The sequence below is a fragment of the Athalia rosae genome, chromosome 1 (assembly GCF_917208135.1).
Source record: "Athalia rosae chromosome 1, iyAthRosa1.1, whole genome shotgun sequence".
Lineage (NCBI taxonomy): Eukaryota > Metazoa > Arthropoda > Insecta > Hymenoptera > Athaliidae > Athalia > Athalia rosae.
Window position 1 is genome coordinate 852692 of NC_064026.1, and position 18558 is coordinate 871249.

At 39.0% G+C, this 18558-nt stretch overlaps 2 protein-coding genes across 2 annotated transcripts; one reads left to right on the forward strand and one right to left on the reverse strand.

Annotated features, from left to right (window-relative positions):
* Nucleotides 1–412: 412 nt before the first annotated feature.
* On the reverse strand, nucleotides 413–12814 carry LOC105693424 (mucin-17-like). Its single transcript, XM_012413345.3, has 5 exons — nucleotides 12497–12814; nucleotides 12195–12388; nucleotides 11442–11638; nucleotides 11212–11288; nucleotides 413–10995 (listed from the first exon to the last, which is right to left on the reverse strand). Exons 3-5 carry the CDS (start codon nucleotides 11615–11617, stop codon nucleotides 1604–1606), a joined length of 9645 nt encoding a protein of 3214 aa, XP_012268768.2. The 5' UTR covers nucleotides 11618–11638; nucleotides 12195–12388; nucleotides 12497–12814; the 3' UTR covers nucleotides 413–1603.
* Nucleotides 12815–13279: 465 nt separating this feature from the next.
* LOC105693343 (G kinase-anchoring protein 1-like) lies at nucleotides 13280–15839 on the forward strand. Its single transcript, XM_012413186.3, has 5 exons — nucleotides 13280–13752; nucleotides 14007–14069; nucleotides 14163–14661; nucleotides 14998–15152; nucleotides 15239–15839. Exons 1-5 carry the CDS (start codon nucleotides 13576–13578, stop codon nucleotides 15269–15271), a joined length of 927 nt encoding a protein of 308 aa, XP_012268609.1. The 5' UTR covers nucleotides 13280–13575; the 3' UTR covers nucleotides 15272–15839.
* Nucleotides 15840–18558: the final 2719 nt, after the last annotated feature.

The window sequence follows — 18558 nt, forward strand, 5'->3', positions numbered from 1 at the left end:
AATCCCATAGCGTAGTATAACTATTTTTACTTTACTTCTAGTTGCATTCAGCTAGTTTAATGGATGAATAATTCATCCTGCGACTGATCAAGTAAGTGTTATAGAAAATGTAATAAGTTTTAATTTTCCATAGTAACAAATTTTCACTTTTGTGTATATGTAAGGGATCTCCTCTCAAACAAATAGAGGTTTATTGAATAAACGAAAAAAAGAAAAAAAATAAGAAGCTTGATTGCGGAACATTAACGATTCAGTCATTGATAAATCATTGCTAATCCCAAAGCCCGGTAAACTCTAACTTTTGGTACCAGTCGTAAAGTCGCGATTTGTATCTCGTTCGCCTCTTTCACTCCCCAACATCAACGTAATATGTACATATATGATCGTGATTGATTGAAAACGCCACGAGAAATAAAAACATAATATATTTATTCCGAATAACATGAGACTATAAAGAATATAATATAATTATATTTTCGTTTGTTATATTATCTTGTAACACACGGATTACATAGTGACTATACCCTATAAACTAAACACTAAGCCTGATACGCATGGTTCTTCCCCGACTTTAACGTTATTTTTTCTTAATCTAAATTGCAGCTGGAAGTTTAAAAAATCTTTTCAAAATAGTTATACTCAAGAAGCAACTTTTCAATTGATAGAAAATCTCGGTAGAAAGAGAACCATGTATATCACTCATAGAAATAAAATTCTGTTTTAGTAGTCTCCAATTCTTCATTTTTGTTCAATTTTATTCTTAACATTATAGCAAGATTAATCCTATGTAAAAACAGAATATTTTTACTTCTTTCTTTATTATAGCACAATTACAGAACTGAACTTTTTTTTCTTATTAACCACAATCCAAGATCTGAAGATCAAAGTAGCAAGTATACTATAGACATTTGGTCATGGGCATGTGTTAATAATGGCAAAAAACCCGAAGAATTTTTTACTCTCTGTCTGTTTTCTCAGTCGAGAAATAGCGTAATACAAAGTGATAAGGTTTCATTAAAATCCATAAAATTCAAAATCTTAATGGGATAATTACAGACCAAAAACCATATGTCTTTAGATATTCTACTACCATAACAGCATCGGATAAAGTTGCCTGAAATAGTTAGCAGGACACGTTACATGAAAGTTCAAAGAAAAATATTAAAATAAACTGCTCTGCCTATTTTAATAATTATCAACTCGCACCCAGTCTTAAAACCATATAGTACTCAGTTCCAACTGTTATTATTTATTTGAAAAGGGTGTTAAACGAACTCATTATGGTACTGCGGCAAAACCACATGCCTTCATAATCTACACTGCTTATAATCATATCGCATTCTATCACGGATTGAATCCGTGATCCAACATACCTATACATAAATTATAATAAGGATCTATTTTTAGTCTTACTCCGAACCGCTTATTAACTTACTTTATATGTACACTTGATAAATAGACTTGGATCTATTTGCCAACTTTCTATCGCGTATGACAGTTCTTTTTTGAAACAAAGGTTCGTAAATAAAGTGAATTTAAACTGAAATATTTATATTGAATAATTATTATCAGAGGCACGGCACCAAACCATTTATACAGTATATTACCTTTCGGCTGGCCTGGTGGCAGGCACAGAACTCTCTACCAAGTCGTGCCTCTCAATCGGCGAATCGGTTAGTGTATAGTCAGCGGGGTACCTTGCAGAATAAGTTGGGGTTGCTTCGCCCTGCTGTCTAAGTCTTAGGTTCTCAGTCACCTCAGGGTAAAAGCTCTGGGATGCTTCAACATTTTGCGAAGATGATTGCTCTCTTCTATCCAAGGCTTGAGAAGAATAGAAACTTTGGGTTGCTTCCGATTCTGGTCTTGGATTATAATAGCTGGGAGTTATACTTTGACTTGAATAACTTGGGGTAGCTTCTTCCGGTGCAAAGTAACTTTGGCTGGCTTCCGAAGCGATATCTTGTGGAGTTGAATCGTAATAACTAGCCGTAACTTCTTCCTGGGGATCATCTTCAAGTCTGGAATTAGATTCTTGGTGAACGGATTCATAATAACTAGCCGTTACTTCTTGGTGATGGGTATAATAACTGGTTGGTTCATTTCTGTGGTCCGAACTCTCAGTGACAAAGCTTTGCGACGAAGTTTCTTCCAACCCAGGCATAGAAATAGGTACTTCGTACGAAGTGGATACATTCTGCTCTAAAATTACTTGATCTTCGTAACTAGATGTAGGTACTGCATCAACATGAGTTGAGCTGCTGTCAGGGTTCAAATTATAGGATGACGTCGGTATTTCCGGCACACCGTTGTCATGAATGCTTGTATGTTCTCCTCTTACAGAGGTATCAGGAATCACACTCGATGAGGCGATATTTAATTCTTCACAAGGTGGTATCTCATAAGATGATGTACTGATTGCACTTTCCTGATCTTGATCCCGCTCTTGGTTTTCGGGAGTTTCTGGGACATAGGAAGAACTAGCTGTTTCATCTTCATTTGCTCCGGAATTATTTGTAGAAATTGAGGAGGTTCCAATACCGTCAGTTCCTATATCATTAGACTGTGAAGGAATATTACCCTCTTGACTCATTTCAGCATCTGTTTCCATTTTTTCTGACAGACTTTCCAATTTCCCTACTTCGTAACTTTGCGTTGGAAAACTTTGATCATCTACTAAGTCGTCGCCAGAGTTTCTATCTTCCTGATTGTGCATGATTTCGTTGAACGACTGCGTTGGTGCGTTGCCATGAATTTCAGTCGAAGTTTCGTAAGATTGTGTAGCTTCATTTTGTTTAGAGTCCTCAAAGGATTGCGTCGGTGGTTCAACAGAAGCATTATCCTCGTCGATTTCTATAGATTCATAAGATATTGACTGTGTAGGTTCTGGAGAATTTTCAGACTTATTTACAGACTGACTTGGAATTTCTAAGGAATCATTTGCCATGGAGATATCAAATTGCTCATAAGATTGAGATGGTATTTCTTCGCTGGTTTCTGGAACAGCTTCTTCAAAATTTATTTCCGAATCGGCATTCATTAATTCATGACTATGTTCTTGAGAGGATGTTGTATCATCTCGGGGTACTGATAGCTCTGGCTCTTTATCAGCAATAAAAGTCTCAGTGTCAAGAGATGGCTCAGCATCCATATGTTCAGATTCAGGATTATCTGTTGATTTAGCTGGCAGGCTGTCTACTTGATCCCGAACCAACTCATTTTTTTCATTTGAAGTCTCAGCCTGGTCATTGCTGATAGGACATGGTTTTTCGCTGGTAGTTGATGTTTCCAACAATTGGCCGAGCTTGCTGGCAGGTACAATGCCGTAAGATGTGCTGGCTTGTAATTCACTGGACTCAGTCACGTGAAATGGTGAATGCTCGGACTGTATTTCAATTTGTGACTCAGAGGTCATTGTACAGGTTTTAGTTTCTATCGAAGGCATACTGGTGGCTTCTACTTCAGGGGTATGATCATCGATTTGCATCTGCATTGAATGTAAATCGTCCGTTTGCATAATAATTTCCTGATTGGGTTCCTCTTGAATTGGCATTTCATGGGTTGAAATTTGTTCATGAGTCGTCACAGCAGTTTGCTGCAAGATGAGTTCCTCAGTTGTGACAGGTACCTCATGAGATGTATAAATATCTTGCGAAGACACAGACACTTCCTGTATATTTGGTGAGCCAGTTGAAACTGCTGGAATTGTCACCAATTTTTCAGATGATACTGCTGTATCCTGTAGACTAACGGACATTTTTGATGTTACGGTAACATTTTGAGCTGCTGTGGTTTCTATTGTGGCGACTGGAGCTTTTGACACCAACATTTCGGACACAGGTACGTCAGTGAAACTTTGATCACCGCCCAATGATGTTTGGAGTGCCGAACTATATGGTACATCATCGGCATAAGTATCATCTATAATTGGCATAGATGGAGTTGTTTGAACAGGAGTTGTATCGAGCACCATACTTTCAGGAATCGATACAGAATATGAAACCGTTGGTACAGAGTTTGAGTCTGTTTGAATGGTCTGTGCTTCAATCGTTATATTTTCATCCAGATTAGGTAGAACTAGATATTGTGTGGTGACGGGAGTTTCGCTGTGGCTAATAGCAGCTGAACTATCCATTATTTCTCCGATATCTGGCATAGAATTTCCAGGAATTTGAATTTGACCTGCACCAGCAGAAATGTATGCAATATTGGGATTGGTGACAGTCAATGGGAGCTCTAATGATGAAGGAATCACGGGGGCTGCCGATGGAACTTCTGTTGTCAATGTTAAGTTGCTGGGCACTTCCAATGGTGTCATAATGGGTTGATTCAACGTCAATGATGTTTCTAGTACTGCAGGTGAAGAGATAGGTTCCGTGGGAGGTATTATTGTAGATTGTAAGATAGTCTGGTTTATCAAACTCGTCTGTGTCAGCCCAGTAGTCATAACGTTTGCAGTAGGATCCGGAAGTCCTATCTCTTGTTGAAAATCTGTATTAGCAAGAGCAGCTGCCAGAATATCTTGATTTGATGTTTGAATTATTTCAGAGCTTGGGAAACTTTCTGTTATTGCTGTTTGAGTCGGCTCACTCACATTAGATGGAAGATTTGATACACATCCATTGTCAAATTGTAGTACAATATTATCTAACGTCCCTGCTTCTCCCAAAGAGCTCGGATCTATGTACAATGTTCTCGTGCCATCTGGATTTTGAGTTGTTCCTTCTAAGGACATTAATGTATTGTTATCCAATGGCTGTATCTGTCCTTGTTCATCTATTGTGACCAGGACGTAAGTTTGGGTACCATCACCACTGTCCGTAGGTAGAGCCATTATTTGAGGCTGGGCAGCCACTTTGGGTTCTTCTATTTTTCCTGCAATTGGAGTAACTTGCTCTAGAGTTGCTGGTTCTGCCTTGGGTTCTTCTGGTGGAATAGCTTCTTCGATGGTTACACGTCCTTTGGGCTTCTTTTCAGGGTCAGTTTGCTCAATATTTGGAAGAGTGAGTGGTTTGGTGACAGCTGCAGCTGGAGTTGGACTGGATATAGAATTTAGAGCTGCATTCAACAGGTTTCTCTTTTGCTGTCCACTTTTAACTCCTGCATAGCTTTTTGTACTTGCTTTGGTAGCTGGAGAGCTGCTCCCAGAAATCTGTCTAGACTGCTGTAATGTTTTAGAAGCATTTGATATATTTGTTCCTAATTTTGAAGTTGAACCTTGAAGTGAGGAATCCTGCAGTTTTTGGACTACAATTTTCTGTTGAGACTTTTGTTGGCGTCCTGGTGTTCGCGGTATTACAACTTTTTGAACCGATTGTGGGCTTGAAGAAAGAACTTTTCCCTTCACTTGTTGAGCTTGAGACAAAACTGTAGGAGATCCTTGCTGTGAACCACTTTGGACAGTTAGAGCTGGTAGTGGCTGTGGCTGTTGTTGGGCAAGGGCTTGTTTAATCATTTTCTTGCCAGTTAAAAACGTTTTTTGACCAGTCACGGTATTTTGGAGCAATATCGTACTACCTGGTGATTTCAATGAACCAATAACTCTCATCTGAGATGGTAGCGGAACTTTTTGACCCTTTTGTAGCGCAGGCAGTTGCATTTTCTGTTGAACTGTTTGATATTGAATTTTTCCTCCTTTCGATGGACTCTTTGCTGCTATAGCTTTCACTTGTTGACCAGTTATCGGGGTTAGCACAGTACCTTTAGATCCAACGAGCCCTTGGGTACTTAAAATAGTTTTTCCACTTAAACTTTGAGGTATCGGTGTTAAAATAGTTCCTTTGGATGTTACAAGGCCCTGAGATGTTAGTGGCGATAAAATGGTTGTGCCTTTTGTTGTTACCAATGTTTTTGAACTGATGATAGTTTTGCCTGCCAATGAAGCTGCACTGATTGGGGTATAGATACCACCCTTGGTGAGTATTCCCTGTGGAAACGTGCCTAGTAAAGTTTGTTTGGAGATAGCACCTGGAAGTGGTGTTAGAACACCTCCTTTAGTAGATAGTAAGCCTTGAGTGCTGATAATCTTTTGCCCTTGCGATGATATTTTGGATGTCGTTGGTGATCCTGCATCAGTCTTTGGAGCTATAATTGTTTTCGATGTTATGACCCCTTGCGTACTGATTGGTGCAAATATCTGACCTTTGCTTGTCATTATTCTTTGCAACTTAGTTCCCAATGTTTTGGACGTGTTAAGAGGTATCATTTTTGTTTGGCCAGACTGTGGGGATGTTAAAATAACGACCTTTCCTCCCTGGTGTACAATTTGCGCACTACCAGCACTCTTTCCAGCAGGCATAGTAATTTTTTGCTGGGTCCCTGGTTTCCCTTGAACACTGTACCTGATTTGTTGACCACCCGTTGTCTGGACAATCACATATTTTCCTGGCTGCCCTTTCTGAGTTATCAATGGTGATGCTTTACCACCTTGGGCATTTTGAAATTTCAAACCCTTCACACCTCCTGTAAGCGGAGGCACAATGGTTTTCACACTGGTAATTGTTGGTTTACCTTTACCTTTGTTTTTCAAAATAGCAGGCATCCCACTCTTCTTCTTACTTGGCGTTGTCTCAGTTGAAGATTCACTGGTTGTCTTAAAATGGCCTTGACTTGATGATACCATCGGTGAGGTTGGTGTCAGTGAAATAGATGATGTTACTATTGAACTAGATGGAGGTACAAGTGAAGTTATTACAACGGGCATTTGCTCAATGCTTTCTGGTGTCAAGACATCTTCGCTCAGTACAAAAGGCATCGAGTTGATATCTAATTCCATGTCAGCTAAGCTTTGAGAACTCTGTTGAATTAATTTTTGAGTTACTGGTGCTGCAGCAACAGATTGGGGTGTTTGGGCAATTACTGGTTCAGATTGTGATTCAAGATTAGCAGCTGCTGCTTCTTCAGCTTTCAGTGCTTCTAATTTTTTTGTTAATGAAAGTTGTGGGGTTGTAGTCTTCAATGTTTGTCGCACTTTGCTGTTAGATGGTAAATTGTCCATCTTCATGATCTTTGCTCTTGGACTATGTTTGGAATCACCACGTTTTGGACTATCTGTCTCCAATTTATGTTTGTTGCCTCTTTGTGGAAGTTTCTCAAGCAACTTAGACTTCAAAATATGCATAGGCTCTTTTAATGATACACTTTCAATGATTCTTGGTTTTTCCCGCCTTTTTACTGGAGTTCCACTAGCTGATGTTGGTGAAGGTGTGGACATTGATGCTCTGGATGATTCATCTGATTTTGAAATATCCAAATTTAAAGCCTTGGAAATATCTTCTATTTTGGTTGGATCTGATGGACTTGCGGCTGCTTCAACAATGGACTCTGACTCTAACAACGGTTGATTTGTATCCCGGATACTTTGTTCGTCTACCTTAATTTCTGATTCGATATTTTCCTCGACGACTACTTCTACCCCTTGAAAATCGGTGACCACTGAAACATTTGACATACCCGCAGTATCCAAAATATCTTCAACCTTCTCAACTTCTTTACTATTGATCAAATCAGTATTTGTTTCTTGTACGAAGGTTTCACTAACTGGTACAATATTGACATTATCGATATCGCTATCGATTTTTTTATCAATTGGTTTTTTACCTTTTTTCCCTCTGCCAACAGTTATTTCTATTTCGTCTATGATCATTTTCTTGTCACGCTTTAGGTTGTCTATCTGTAGAGTTTTTAGGAAGGCCTCTTGAAAAGTATTCACTGCTATTTCTTCTCCTGATCCATCCTTCTCTTTTTTCGATTTTGCACCCGTTTCTGGAGTAAATTTTCCCTTGTATCTAGTTTGCATCGACGAACGTTTGATGGGAGTATCAGTAACAGTTTTGGAAACTCCTTTTGTGACTAATTCTATTTCCAACTCATTACTATCAACTTTTTGTTTTGCTTCCTCCAATTTCGATGCCTTTTCGTTGTGATCAGGTTGTGAGACAGATTCTTTATTTCTGTCTGTTGAAGTGTCCCTTTCTATTGTGACGTCAGGATGGTTATCTAATTTCTGTTTAATGCTCAAGTTATCTGAATTCAATTCTTTTTCAATTTCTGCCAATAAATCTGTAGTTGTTTTACCATCATTCTTCATATCAACTCCTTCCTGCACTAATGGTATTTTTTCTGAATATGCTCCAACCACTTGTTTACTGGGATCAATCCTAGTTATTTCAATTTCCATCTCTTCAACCTTGTCAATTTTTTTCTCAGGCCCAGGTTGTATGACAATTTTCTCTACTGAGGCATCGTTTTCAAAAAAATCAATTTGTGCCAACTCGAACTTTTTAATTTGCGATTTCTTTGGAGGAAGTGTATCCAGAGATATCTTGGTAATTTCAGCAGTTTGGGAACTAACCCTCTCCACAGTAACGTCTTCAATCGCTAGCTCCTCACTTTTAGCGTCTTCTACAACGGTAACCTTGGTTTCAACCAATTTGTTTTCAGTTACGTTATCTACTAAATCAGATAGAACCTGACTTGATTCCAAGTTATCCGCAGTGATACTAGATGATTCTGGTTCAGCAGATTCTTCATGGATGCTTGATAACTCCTTAGTTGGTTCAGTTGCTTTTGACTCATCTGTCAGGGCTATTGTAGTTTGATTTGCAGCCTTGTCGATTAGTTCAATGTGAGATTCTGAAATGATTTCATCATCTTCTGTCGATTCTCCTAAATTTTCTAACAACTTCTTGTTGAATCCAACAGGTCTTCTACCCCTTCCAGTCTTTTTTCCACGTCTTCTGGGCTTTTCTTCAGATTTTGAAAGACTTTTTTCTTCACAGATTGAATCTGCTGGCTTCTCAACCGATTCTGATAATTTTTCGTCAGCATCTATGGGTTTTTCAGCAGCATCGGGTAACTTCTGATCAAAGCCCAAAAGTTTTCGACCTCTACGTCCCTTTCTCTTAGCGTCGATTGATTTGTCTGCATTGCTCAAAGATTTGTCATCAATCTCGGACTGACTGTCATCATTAGAAGTTCTATCAGCCTGTAAAAACAGTATATCAGATTTGGAACTCCTTCTACTGGATCTACGTTGCCTCCCCAACTGTGATACTTCTAAACCAGCATCTACGGTTTTAATTTCTTCAGCTTCAAGTTTTTCAGTTGTGGCAGGTAGAACTTCATGCGGTTCGTTAGATCCAGTTTCAATTTCTGAAGAAGTCTTATCAACTTCAACTGGCCTGTTATCATTCCCTGTAGGTTCACTATCACCAGCATTTTTATGATCAGTAGACAGATTTTTTTTGGGTCGGCCACGACGCTTTTTAACAAGTACAGGCGACATTTCACTAACTTCCATCGGTATATTCTCAGCCTCTACAACGTCAATTTTGGTTCCAGTTTGACTTTCGCCCACATCAGTTGACATTTTCTCCAAATCATCGGCGCTGTTTTGCTTGTCATCAGCCTCTGTCTTTTCTTGAACTAGTTCTTCCTCTGCTTCCACAACATTTTTATTCTCAACACTAAATTCGGTGGGTGTTTCCGTCTGCCTCGGTGTTTCTGTGGAGTTTATTGAAAGACTCGTTTTATTGAATGGCGAATCTTGGTCTTTTTCAACTTGAAATGGGTCCACGATCTCGAGTTCAGTTTCACAAATGTTGACATCTGGTTTTTCAAGTCTACCATCAGAATCTACTATAGCTGGATCAGTTTCGTCCATAATCTGTGAGTTTTTATTAGTTTCCGTATCAGCGTTTGCCGCCAAGTCTGTGTCGATCTTTACCTCGTTTAATTCGTCATTTTTCAAAGCTTGACTCATTTTGAATTTTTTCATAATTTCTTTTTTCAACGATAAGTTTTTATCGCTGAAAACCCTGGGTATTTTCCGTACTGGGGGTATTGTGGGCGCTGGTAAATCATCCTCATCAAAATCAAAACACGCAAGTCTTGATTTTTTATCATCTTTATCAGATCCAGTCTTTTTATCACTTTCAGAAGCTGACAATTTATCGTCAGTTTCAGAGTCCGGCTTTTGCTCCTCTTTCTCTGGTATTGCTGAGTTTGCGTCCTTGTCAGTACGTGACTTTTTGTCACTTTTTGTAGGTGTGTCTTCATCTGAAAGGAGAAGTTTGGATTTTTTCACCTTGCGAACCGGCGATTCAGAGCTCAACACAATCGTTGATAAAGACTCAGTTTCATGTAGTATTTTTTCTGCTTCTGACAGGATTTTTTCATTCTCATCTACATCATCAGTCTCTTCTCGATCAGAAATTTCAGGATTTGAGAAATTTACCTGAGAGTTCTCAGGGAGGTTATCAAAAGAACTCGTATCGACAGATTTGTGGAAATCGGAATCTATTTCAGCATCAGATTCATCTTCCCAGTCAGCTAACAATTTTTCTCGAAGCTCCGGATCGGGTTTCTTCTTTTTATTTGATTTTTCTATGTGTTTTGTGTACTTTCGTTTTCCTCCTTCTGATTTGATCTCTTTTCTAGCTCTGTTTGACTCACCTTTATCCTTCTTCACGTATTTTCTTTTAGGAGTGCTACTGTCTCCAGATTTGGATTTTGGTTGTAAATATGGTTTAATATTAGTTCTTATTGGTGTTGGTGTTCCACCAGAGCTGTGTGTTTTGTTGTGCAGGACAATGACGTTGAGCCGAGACGAGGTAAAGTTACACACATAGCAACTATACTGTGGTGAACCACCGCTGTTTGTTGGGGTGGATGAAAGGCTTGCGGGTTGATGACGAATTCGAACTTCATGATCGCTTTCTTTTAAAAATCGTGGATGGATTATTTTTCTAGATGGTGTATCCGAAGAGCTACTGCTATCGTGGCGTCTTTCTCTGCTTCTATCTTCACGTTCGCGCTTCTTTTTTGGTAATTTCTTTTCTCCAAAAAGCGCTGATATATCTGGTTTCTGTTGACGTGTGAATTTGTGACTTGATATTATGTCTGCATCTCCTCCCGTTAATTTTTCAGCCATCTCCACATCCCCGGGAAATTTATCCATATAACTAGATCCATCTTTGCTTTTGGTTCTGTACTTATCTGTTGATAAAAACATAAATTACTGAAGGAAAATGAGAAAACTTACCCCACTGAATACAGCGGTTCAATAATAGAAACGCAGTTGTTAAATAAAATGGTGAAATTTTTCAATGATACCCCACGCACAAATGAATTATGGAAGCATGCCGGATTCGATGTAATTACATTGTTGAAGAGGCGAGATTTAAGGCTATGAAAACAATTGCAGTAACGTACCCAAGCCTTTTTTGATGAAATCATCCTTTAATGTGCAGTTGTACTTGTAGATTTGCTGATAATTCTTCACAAACTCACTGCAATCAGGAAGGATTATGATTACCCACAGCATATCGGTTTATGTTAAATATTTTGGTAATATAGTTTGATGCAAAAAACCTACTCCTATTCGCCATCAGGTGGTCTTGGAAGAAATAAGAATAAGATATACATATGGAACCAAGACTCACTATGTGTCTTCTTGAAAAAATTTCACAGCTGCAATCAGCGGTTTCTTCTTCAGATCTTCCTGAATATCTTCAGGCAAGTTATGAACACTGGTGACTTGGCCAGGCCACCATGACGCACCGAGCTTCACCCATACTACGTCTCCGTCCAAGTAACTGATTTCGGTTTGTTCGCACATGCCGATGCCGTTTCTATTCAGCTGTGTACAGTCATAAAACTTACTCTAATTGTATGGTGATATTGATAATTAACTTGAATTGATTTATCTAGATATATAGAGCTTTGACTTAATGGAGGATAATAATACGAGATTTACAGTTTATGCATAGTTGTCACTAAACCTTCAATAACAGTCATACTTATTGTCTACGGGTTCAACGGTTATTAGCACAGCAATGTGTTCGGTCGATTCCTTACAGTACATACAACCAAACGTCTCACAGGTAATCGTGAGTTTTGACAGAGTCTCTGTAATGGCAAGTGAGTGGGTTAAAAAGAGGCCATGTTTGGAATCTCACATGGGTAATTATTTCAATAACGAGGAACATGGTTAAAAATGTCATGGAATGGCCTGTCGGTCTTTCAAAATACATTACAAAGTTTGAAACCACAAACAAATAGTTCCTGTCTTGCTGAGTTACCCTAACACATTTATCCAACCAGCAATGGATTGAGGTGCACCATAATCCTATGTATTATGTTGTATTGCCATGAATTTTGGATATTTTTATATTGGCAGAAAAATATGTAAATACCCGGTATTTTAGGCGGGATAACGGATAACCAACTTCTTTGCAGCAAAACTAAGAGTCAGCAGACTAGTTTATTAACTATTCGCAGGGGGAGGGGGGAGTGCCCTCCTTCTGGCTCTGGCTAGTGGCTTTTGCTGCGAGATGATCTTCCCCAGCGGCGGGATTTCCTAGACGTGGTTACGTTTCCCGTCTTGATTCTGCAAAGTCAACAAACACTCTATTATAACCGATAATGAAATCAGGTCGATAACCCCGCATGATATTGCGAACTGAAGACGAAAAATTCAGCGGGAATAAGCACGTACGTTAGCGAGAAATGTCCAAGGCACCTCAGCGTTTGTATGCACGGGCATTTTATGGAGGCGACCGAGCGTTTGCCGCCTTGCCTTCGTTCGAGAAAATCCCCAAAAAAGTCTCTCACATCCGAATTATCAAACGTCCCGATATATCAGGACTTTCACACCATCCACACCACTACACTTGTTGTCTGACTGTGACGTTTTCGCACCAGAATTCACGAATAAACAGGTAATGCAGTTCCCCAATCGGCGCTTATCCGACGTACATATTTTATATTCCCAACATGCAACGGGACTCGATGCTTCACCACTTTCAACCAGTTCTACCACACCCCACCCTGCACCGCCACGAACTGCTGCAACCGTTGGCGACGCCAGTCCCCTCGGACGGATGATTTCGCATTATTTTCAAATTCTTCAGCCTTGCACTATCTCTCCGACTAATTATAATTTTCATTTTATCTACATTTCTCGCTTATGCGACCAAATGCTGCGCTATACGTGAAATGGCGTTTAAAATAATGTTTACTCAAGCCGAGATTCAAGCTAGTGATTGCTCGTTTGTTGCGATAACAGCGACGGTTTCGTTCAACCGAGATGTGGTAGCTCCAGTGAAATTTCTCTTAGAAATATGACTAAGAATCGTTTGGAATCCATGAATAATGCTTTCTGAACGTCCTTTACGACTAAATTATAGCTATTTATTAAGTGATAAGAAATAATTTGAAATCGAGCGATTGGCAACTCTGACGTTGCATGGCGATTGTTCATATTCCTTCTATGCAGAGTCGCCACTGTTCACATCGGCGTTCACACTTCACTTCCGGTCTGTCGTTGCCCTTACGACGTTTTTTCTTTTTTTCTTTGAAATATACGCGTATTTGGTGTATTCCAGACGGTCTAGAGCGGCGTAAGACAATATTTACAGGACGTGTTCAAAATAAAGTATCAATCTTAAGTCTATTGATATTTTCCGTTGTTTTCTATATCAGCTAAGCCGCTGAAGGTGTCTTTTATATCATTGCGATCTAATCGTACGTACTATTTCGGTTGCATTTATTTCGGTTAATAGAGAAATTTTAAGAATGGCGACTGCAGTACCATCGCGATTTGCTGTTTTAAGTATGGAGGATGATGATTTCAAGCCAAAGAAGAGCCAGAAAACCATCGTCAAAACTGCAAATACTAAAAATAAAAATGACAAAGCAACTAACTCGAAACAGCAGCCGAAAAAAGACGAGAAAAAAAAACAAACCAATAAGGTACTCACAGCACATTTTTCTAGCCGGCTTGTGTCAATTTCTAGGCTCATCTCTGGCGGGAAAATTTGATATCAATTGACGTCTACATCAGCTAAATAGGTTCAATGGGTCATTATGCTAAGTTTTCGAGTATTTAGCCCTGGATATCGCTCTACATCACGTAATTCAAGTCAAAAGTCTGACAAAGACGTATCAGTTTAGGTACTTAATTCTTACTCAAAATATTTTAGGCCATCGTTTTTAACATCTTTCAGGGTAAGAAGAATAAGAACAACGAAGATCGCCAGTGGGAACAATGGAAACAAAAAGATTCCATGGTAATCATTTTATTCGTAATCACATGAATAAGATTTTTGGGTTAAACACACTCATCATTGATATATTGTTAATTTATTTTTTTCTATTGAAAGGCAGTCGAAGAGACTTATGAGCAGGAGCTACATCAAGCAATTCTCTTATCAAAGCTAGCGTATGAAGCTCAAGGTGACACAAATGGAAAAAGCAAAGAAGATTTGGACCAAGCAAAAAAAAATATAAACAGTAAAAAACCAAAGAAGGCCACGATGTCTTTGGGGGAATTTAATAACCTAGGAGCAATACCCTCACAAAATTCAGAACCTGGACCTGACAGTGGAGACTATAAACCTAAGGAATCAGGTGTCGAATTTTTCGATAGAATTAAAAAGGAAACCATACATGAAATTACTAGAGAAAAAGAGAAAGATATACTAAAAGCAAGGCAGAATCAAATAGATGAAGACATCACTTCAGCCCAATTGAGGGTTGAGATAGAAAAAAGAGACGAATTGATTGGACAGCTTAAAGATGAGGTTCAGACTTTGAAAGATGAATTGAGGCAAGTCAAGAAGAGAAATAAGAAGCTTTATGAAATATTATCTCACGGGGAAAGTAAGTCATATTTCTTCTGTAATATATTATATTGATTGATCTTAAGTATGCAAAAATGAAATGGAGTTGTAGAAATTTATTTCACTCGATTCACTTCTGGTTTTGTTTATGTTGCCAAAACCGGTGATTCATCTTGGACTTGGACCAGTGCCAATTTTAGTTTAGCATGAACTTGTTTCGAGAATACCACAAGCATCTCGTATTGAAAAGCACCGAACATGTTTTCCTTGACTTCTCTTTCTTCACCCAATTGCTGCATTACTTATTAGACCGATGAGATTTGTACAAAAATGGCACGTAAAATCGGAGGACCTAATCGTCTTCTCTTTGTCATAGTGAAGGATAAGGCATCAGTACTAGTAGAAGTTGCTAAACTCCAAGAAATCCGCGATGAATTGACCGCAGAGGTGGCATCCCTTCACGCGCTGTTGGAACAAGAAAGATCCAAAACCAGAGCTTCCAGTGTCGATCCTAAGACGAGCAAACAAACCGTAAGTCGTTTAAACAATAGATAATTATACTACATCCTCGGCAACTGTGTACAAACCTTGTACAATCTTTGATTCTGTTTTTCCAGAATAAGAAAAGGCCTGCGACTGAAAACGCTTGAAAACTCTTCCAGTGCTGTGGCGTTAGGTATTGCTGTTGTGATTCAAGTATGTAATGTATGTATTGTGATGAACGAGAGCTATCATTCATTTGTGTGGCGATTACTCTGAGAAAAAAAATTAATCATAAGCGGAGAAGACAAACTAATAATAATATACATACGAAGTAAAACGAATCTCGTACTGAAAAATACCTTTGATATTGGTTTAGATTAAGAAATTTATACGGATAAGATGATTATAAATGAAGAGTTTTGACTTGGGGAAGGCAAATATCAAACAAGATTTATTTTATGATGTTGAGACCATTTCTACAATATTTTTATTTTTTTTTTATTTTGCTTTACCATGAATGGTCCGCATCGTAATAAATGTGTTAAGCGCAATTAATATTATATACCAACTTATTGACTGTTATGGCAATGTTCAAAGGGAAAAACCCGCTAACGATATGTTCCTTTGTTTTTCCTGATTCGTTCTTTGCCCTTTATAGGCACGGGTTTTCTTCCTCTGTTCTACTGCATAGTATTATTTCTAATATTTTGTAATAAACATAGTGTATGTAACGTATCGTATGCCTCGAAGAGCTTTTCTTGACAAACCTAAATTCTCGCATCCTCATCTTCTCCTCTCGGCATTCTCGCGTATAGCTCTCGATGAACGTAAGTATATTGACATACATTCGTCCATATACACGAGTACTATATCCACATATCTATGGATTTAATGTATACATGTAGACAGATCGTATTTTCATTTCCTTGCATTTTCCGAACATCCACACCATCCCCTGTGCGTTCACCAACATATTTCGCTATTTCCATTTTCTACTCACCATTCACGTTAAGCTTCATCCGGATTACACAGCCCCGGATTTTTATGGAAATTCTTTTTTTTCTTCACTCTTTGTCCTCTCAGTTATTCCTGGTGGAGATGTTTTTTTCATTTTATACTTTATTTTTTGTTCCACCTTGTTCCTTTCCTCCCACTTTACAACGCTGACGTTCATATTTACACACATGCTATATTTCCGTATTACACGTACATTATAAAGACTATGTAGTGCATTAAGTTATTCAAATGACATACCGGTTCTTATTTTACATTTATCCTTCTTCAAATATATGACTAACATAAGAACTGAACCAGCGTTTACATTTTTAGGGTCGTTCATGTTCCCTTTAACTGGATACAACAATTGCGGTGACGAACGGATCAAGGGTCTGGACTCAACACAAGTGAGTTTTTTCTTTCAGAGTCAATATTTTATTCAGCTCATACGCTGCGCCAATGCACCGGTGAAATTCTTTTTATTCGATTTTAATCTAAGCAGAAACTCCGCGGAAATCTCGTATAGTTTCATTTTCATTTTCTTCTTTTATGCATAGTTATGTCCACACGGTCTACGAACTCCGTTTAGCAGCATTGAAACGCGGACTAATTTATTCCGTTACCTTATACTTGTATCGTACATGCAGTATATCGTGGTATTGAACATCCATTCAACCCTCAGTTGAAATCTTGACCAATAAAAGGAGCATTAGCGCTAAGTGGGCGCCTCCTACTCGGTCATAGTCCTGTTTGTTGGAGAGGACGAGGGCTGGAACGAGGTAGCTATAAGGGTGCTTTCAGTGATGGCTACAAGTTTTCCTCGGTCGTGTAAACAAGATATGAAGGAAAAAACTGAATACATCTTTTTTTCAAACCCGAATTTCCCGTCCACCATTAATAACCGCCCAATTTTTAACTGTAATCTCACGTGTCGCGGGATGTATGACCTGCTGATATCCACCCCTCAATATTCGGAAAACTTGTCATTTGTTCCAATTTTACCCTAGCTCGTTTCCTTCGTCAGCTAAGGGTACTTGGCTCGCGCGGAAGATACCGCTCTTCATGGGGGGTCGACAGGGAGAGACCGTAGGGGTGGAAAGGATAGTTGTGGTGGGGATTCATTATCCGTCAGTCTATTGTCATTCCGGTAGGCCGCAGCGAGATTTGCCCGGCTGCTGGATGGGCTGGACGCCCGTCGCTCTTTGCCGTTCGTATTCATCTCTGATGCGGCAGCACAGGGGTGCATGTTGGAGGCTTCAAACTTCAATATTCACACTTACACTTTTACAGCAAAATACATAGATTCAAATCTTGGATATCCCCGACAAACACTTTTTGTCTTTTTTCTTTCGATCGTCCGTCGCCATGTCGTAATTGTTACCGGGTATATCTGTAACATCCACTATACGTTCGTAGAAATTGAACCTATCGAAAAGGGCCAACTGCAATTAGAATGCCGCGTTTTATGCGGAAGATGGTCTAAATATCTGCGTTACAGTGTAAGAGTGGATGCAAACTCAGGAGTATGGGTTCAGGTATATCTAGGTAGTGAGTATTATAATGCATCGACAAGATGCGAACGTGCCTTACGATTTCTTTTTTCAAATTTTTTTCATCTTTTATTTGTTTGGATGCTTCCGTCGTCGTCCCTCGACGCCGCAGAAGCCGATATTGTGTCTCGTATTTGGAGCCCCTCGAAAGCCCGGCACGATACGTGCATATTTTCATATGCAAAATAACGTATCATGTATGTATTATAATGCACAGATATTATATATCTATGCAGGATAATGTATCTCGCGATTGCTGCAGTCGCGTGAAGTTTGAAGGGTGCAGCAGAAAGATGTGATTAAACACAATATTGGTAGATATCGTAGATCGATAGCTATATATTTTGGTTTTTTTAATGTTGCACTATCATTGAATTTATTTTGTTAAAAAATAGTTGGCTCATACCGCAGCAACATTCAAACATTTTTGGAGCATCTACGTACACATAAATATCATATATCTTATGCTCGGTAGACAGACACATGGTCGGCGATGATTCAGGTTGAAAAAGGCGAGAACGGAAAATTAATCCGAACATTAGGCAGGAAAATTAAGGGGTGCCTTAAAACAATGGTCTTCTCGTTATTACGAGAAATTCGTTAGCGTACGGTCGAGAATCATTACGAATACGACGTGGCGCCGCCTCGTCGAGGCAGCTGTTGTGATTCCAATACACATACATGTGCCAACTTTTCCTCGAATTTGAGAGATAGGTATACCAACCAGCAAATGACAATTCCATTTATTTGAAGTGAATCTAAGGACGCAAATCGTCTTCACCTACTTGGATATCCATACCATATATGTATATACGGATTCGGGGAATTCCGAATCGCGAGTCTTATGCTAGAAAGTTTGAATTCACCAAGTGACAATTCACATGCCGTTACTCGAATTACCAGTGAAC

Coding starts and splice junctions, on each gene's coding strand:
- LOC105693424 (XM_012413345.3), bottom strand. CDS start 11,617: ATGTGCGAACAAACCGAAATCAGTTACTTGGACGGAGACGTAGTATGG. Junction 11,289..11,441: donor TTTTTTCAAGAAGACACATA/GTGAGTCTTGGT, acceptor TCCTGATTGCAG/TGAGTTTGTGAAGAATTATC. Junction 10,996..11,211: donor TTTCATCAAAAAAGGCTTGG/GTACGTTACTGC, acceptor TTTTATCAACAG/ATAAGTACAGAACCAAAAGC.
- LOC105693343 (XM_012413186.3), top strand. CDS start 13,576: ATGGCGACTGCAGTACCATCGCGATTTGCTGTTTTAAGTATGGAGGAT. Junction 13,753..14,006: donor AAAAAAAACAAACCAATAAG/GTACTCACAGCA, acceptor AACATCTTTCAG/GGTAAGAAGAATAAGAACAA. Junction 14,662..14,997: donor AATATTATCTCACGGGGAAA/GTAAGTCATATT, acceptor TCTTTGTCATAG/TGAAGGATAAGGCATCAGTA.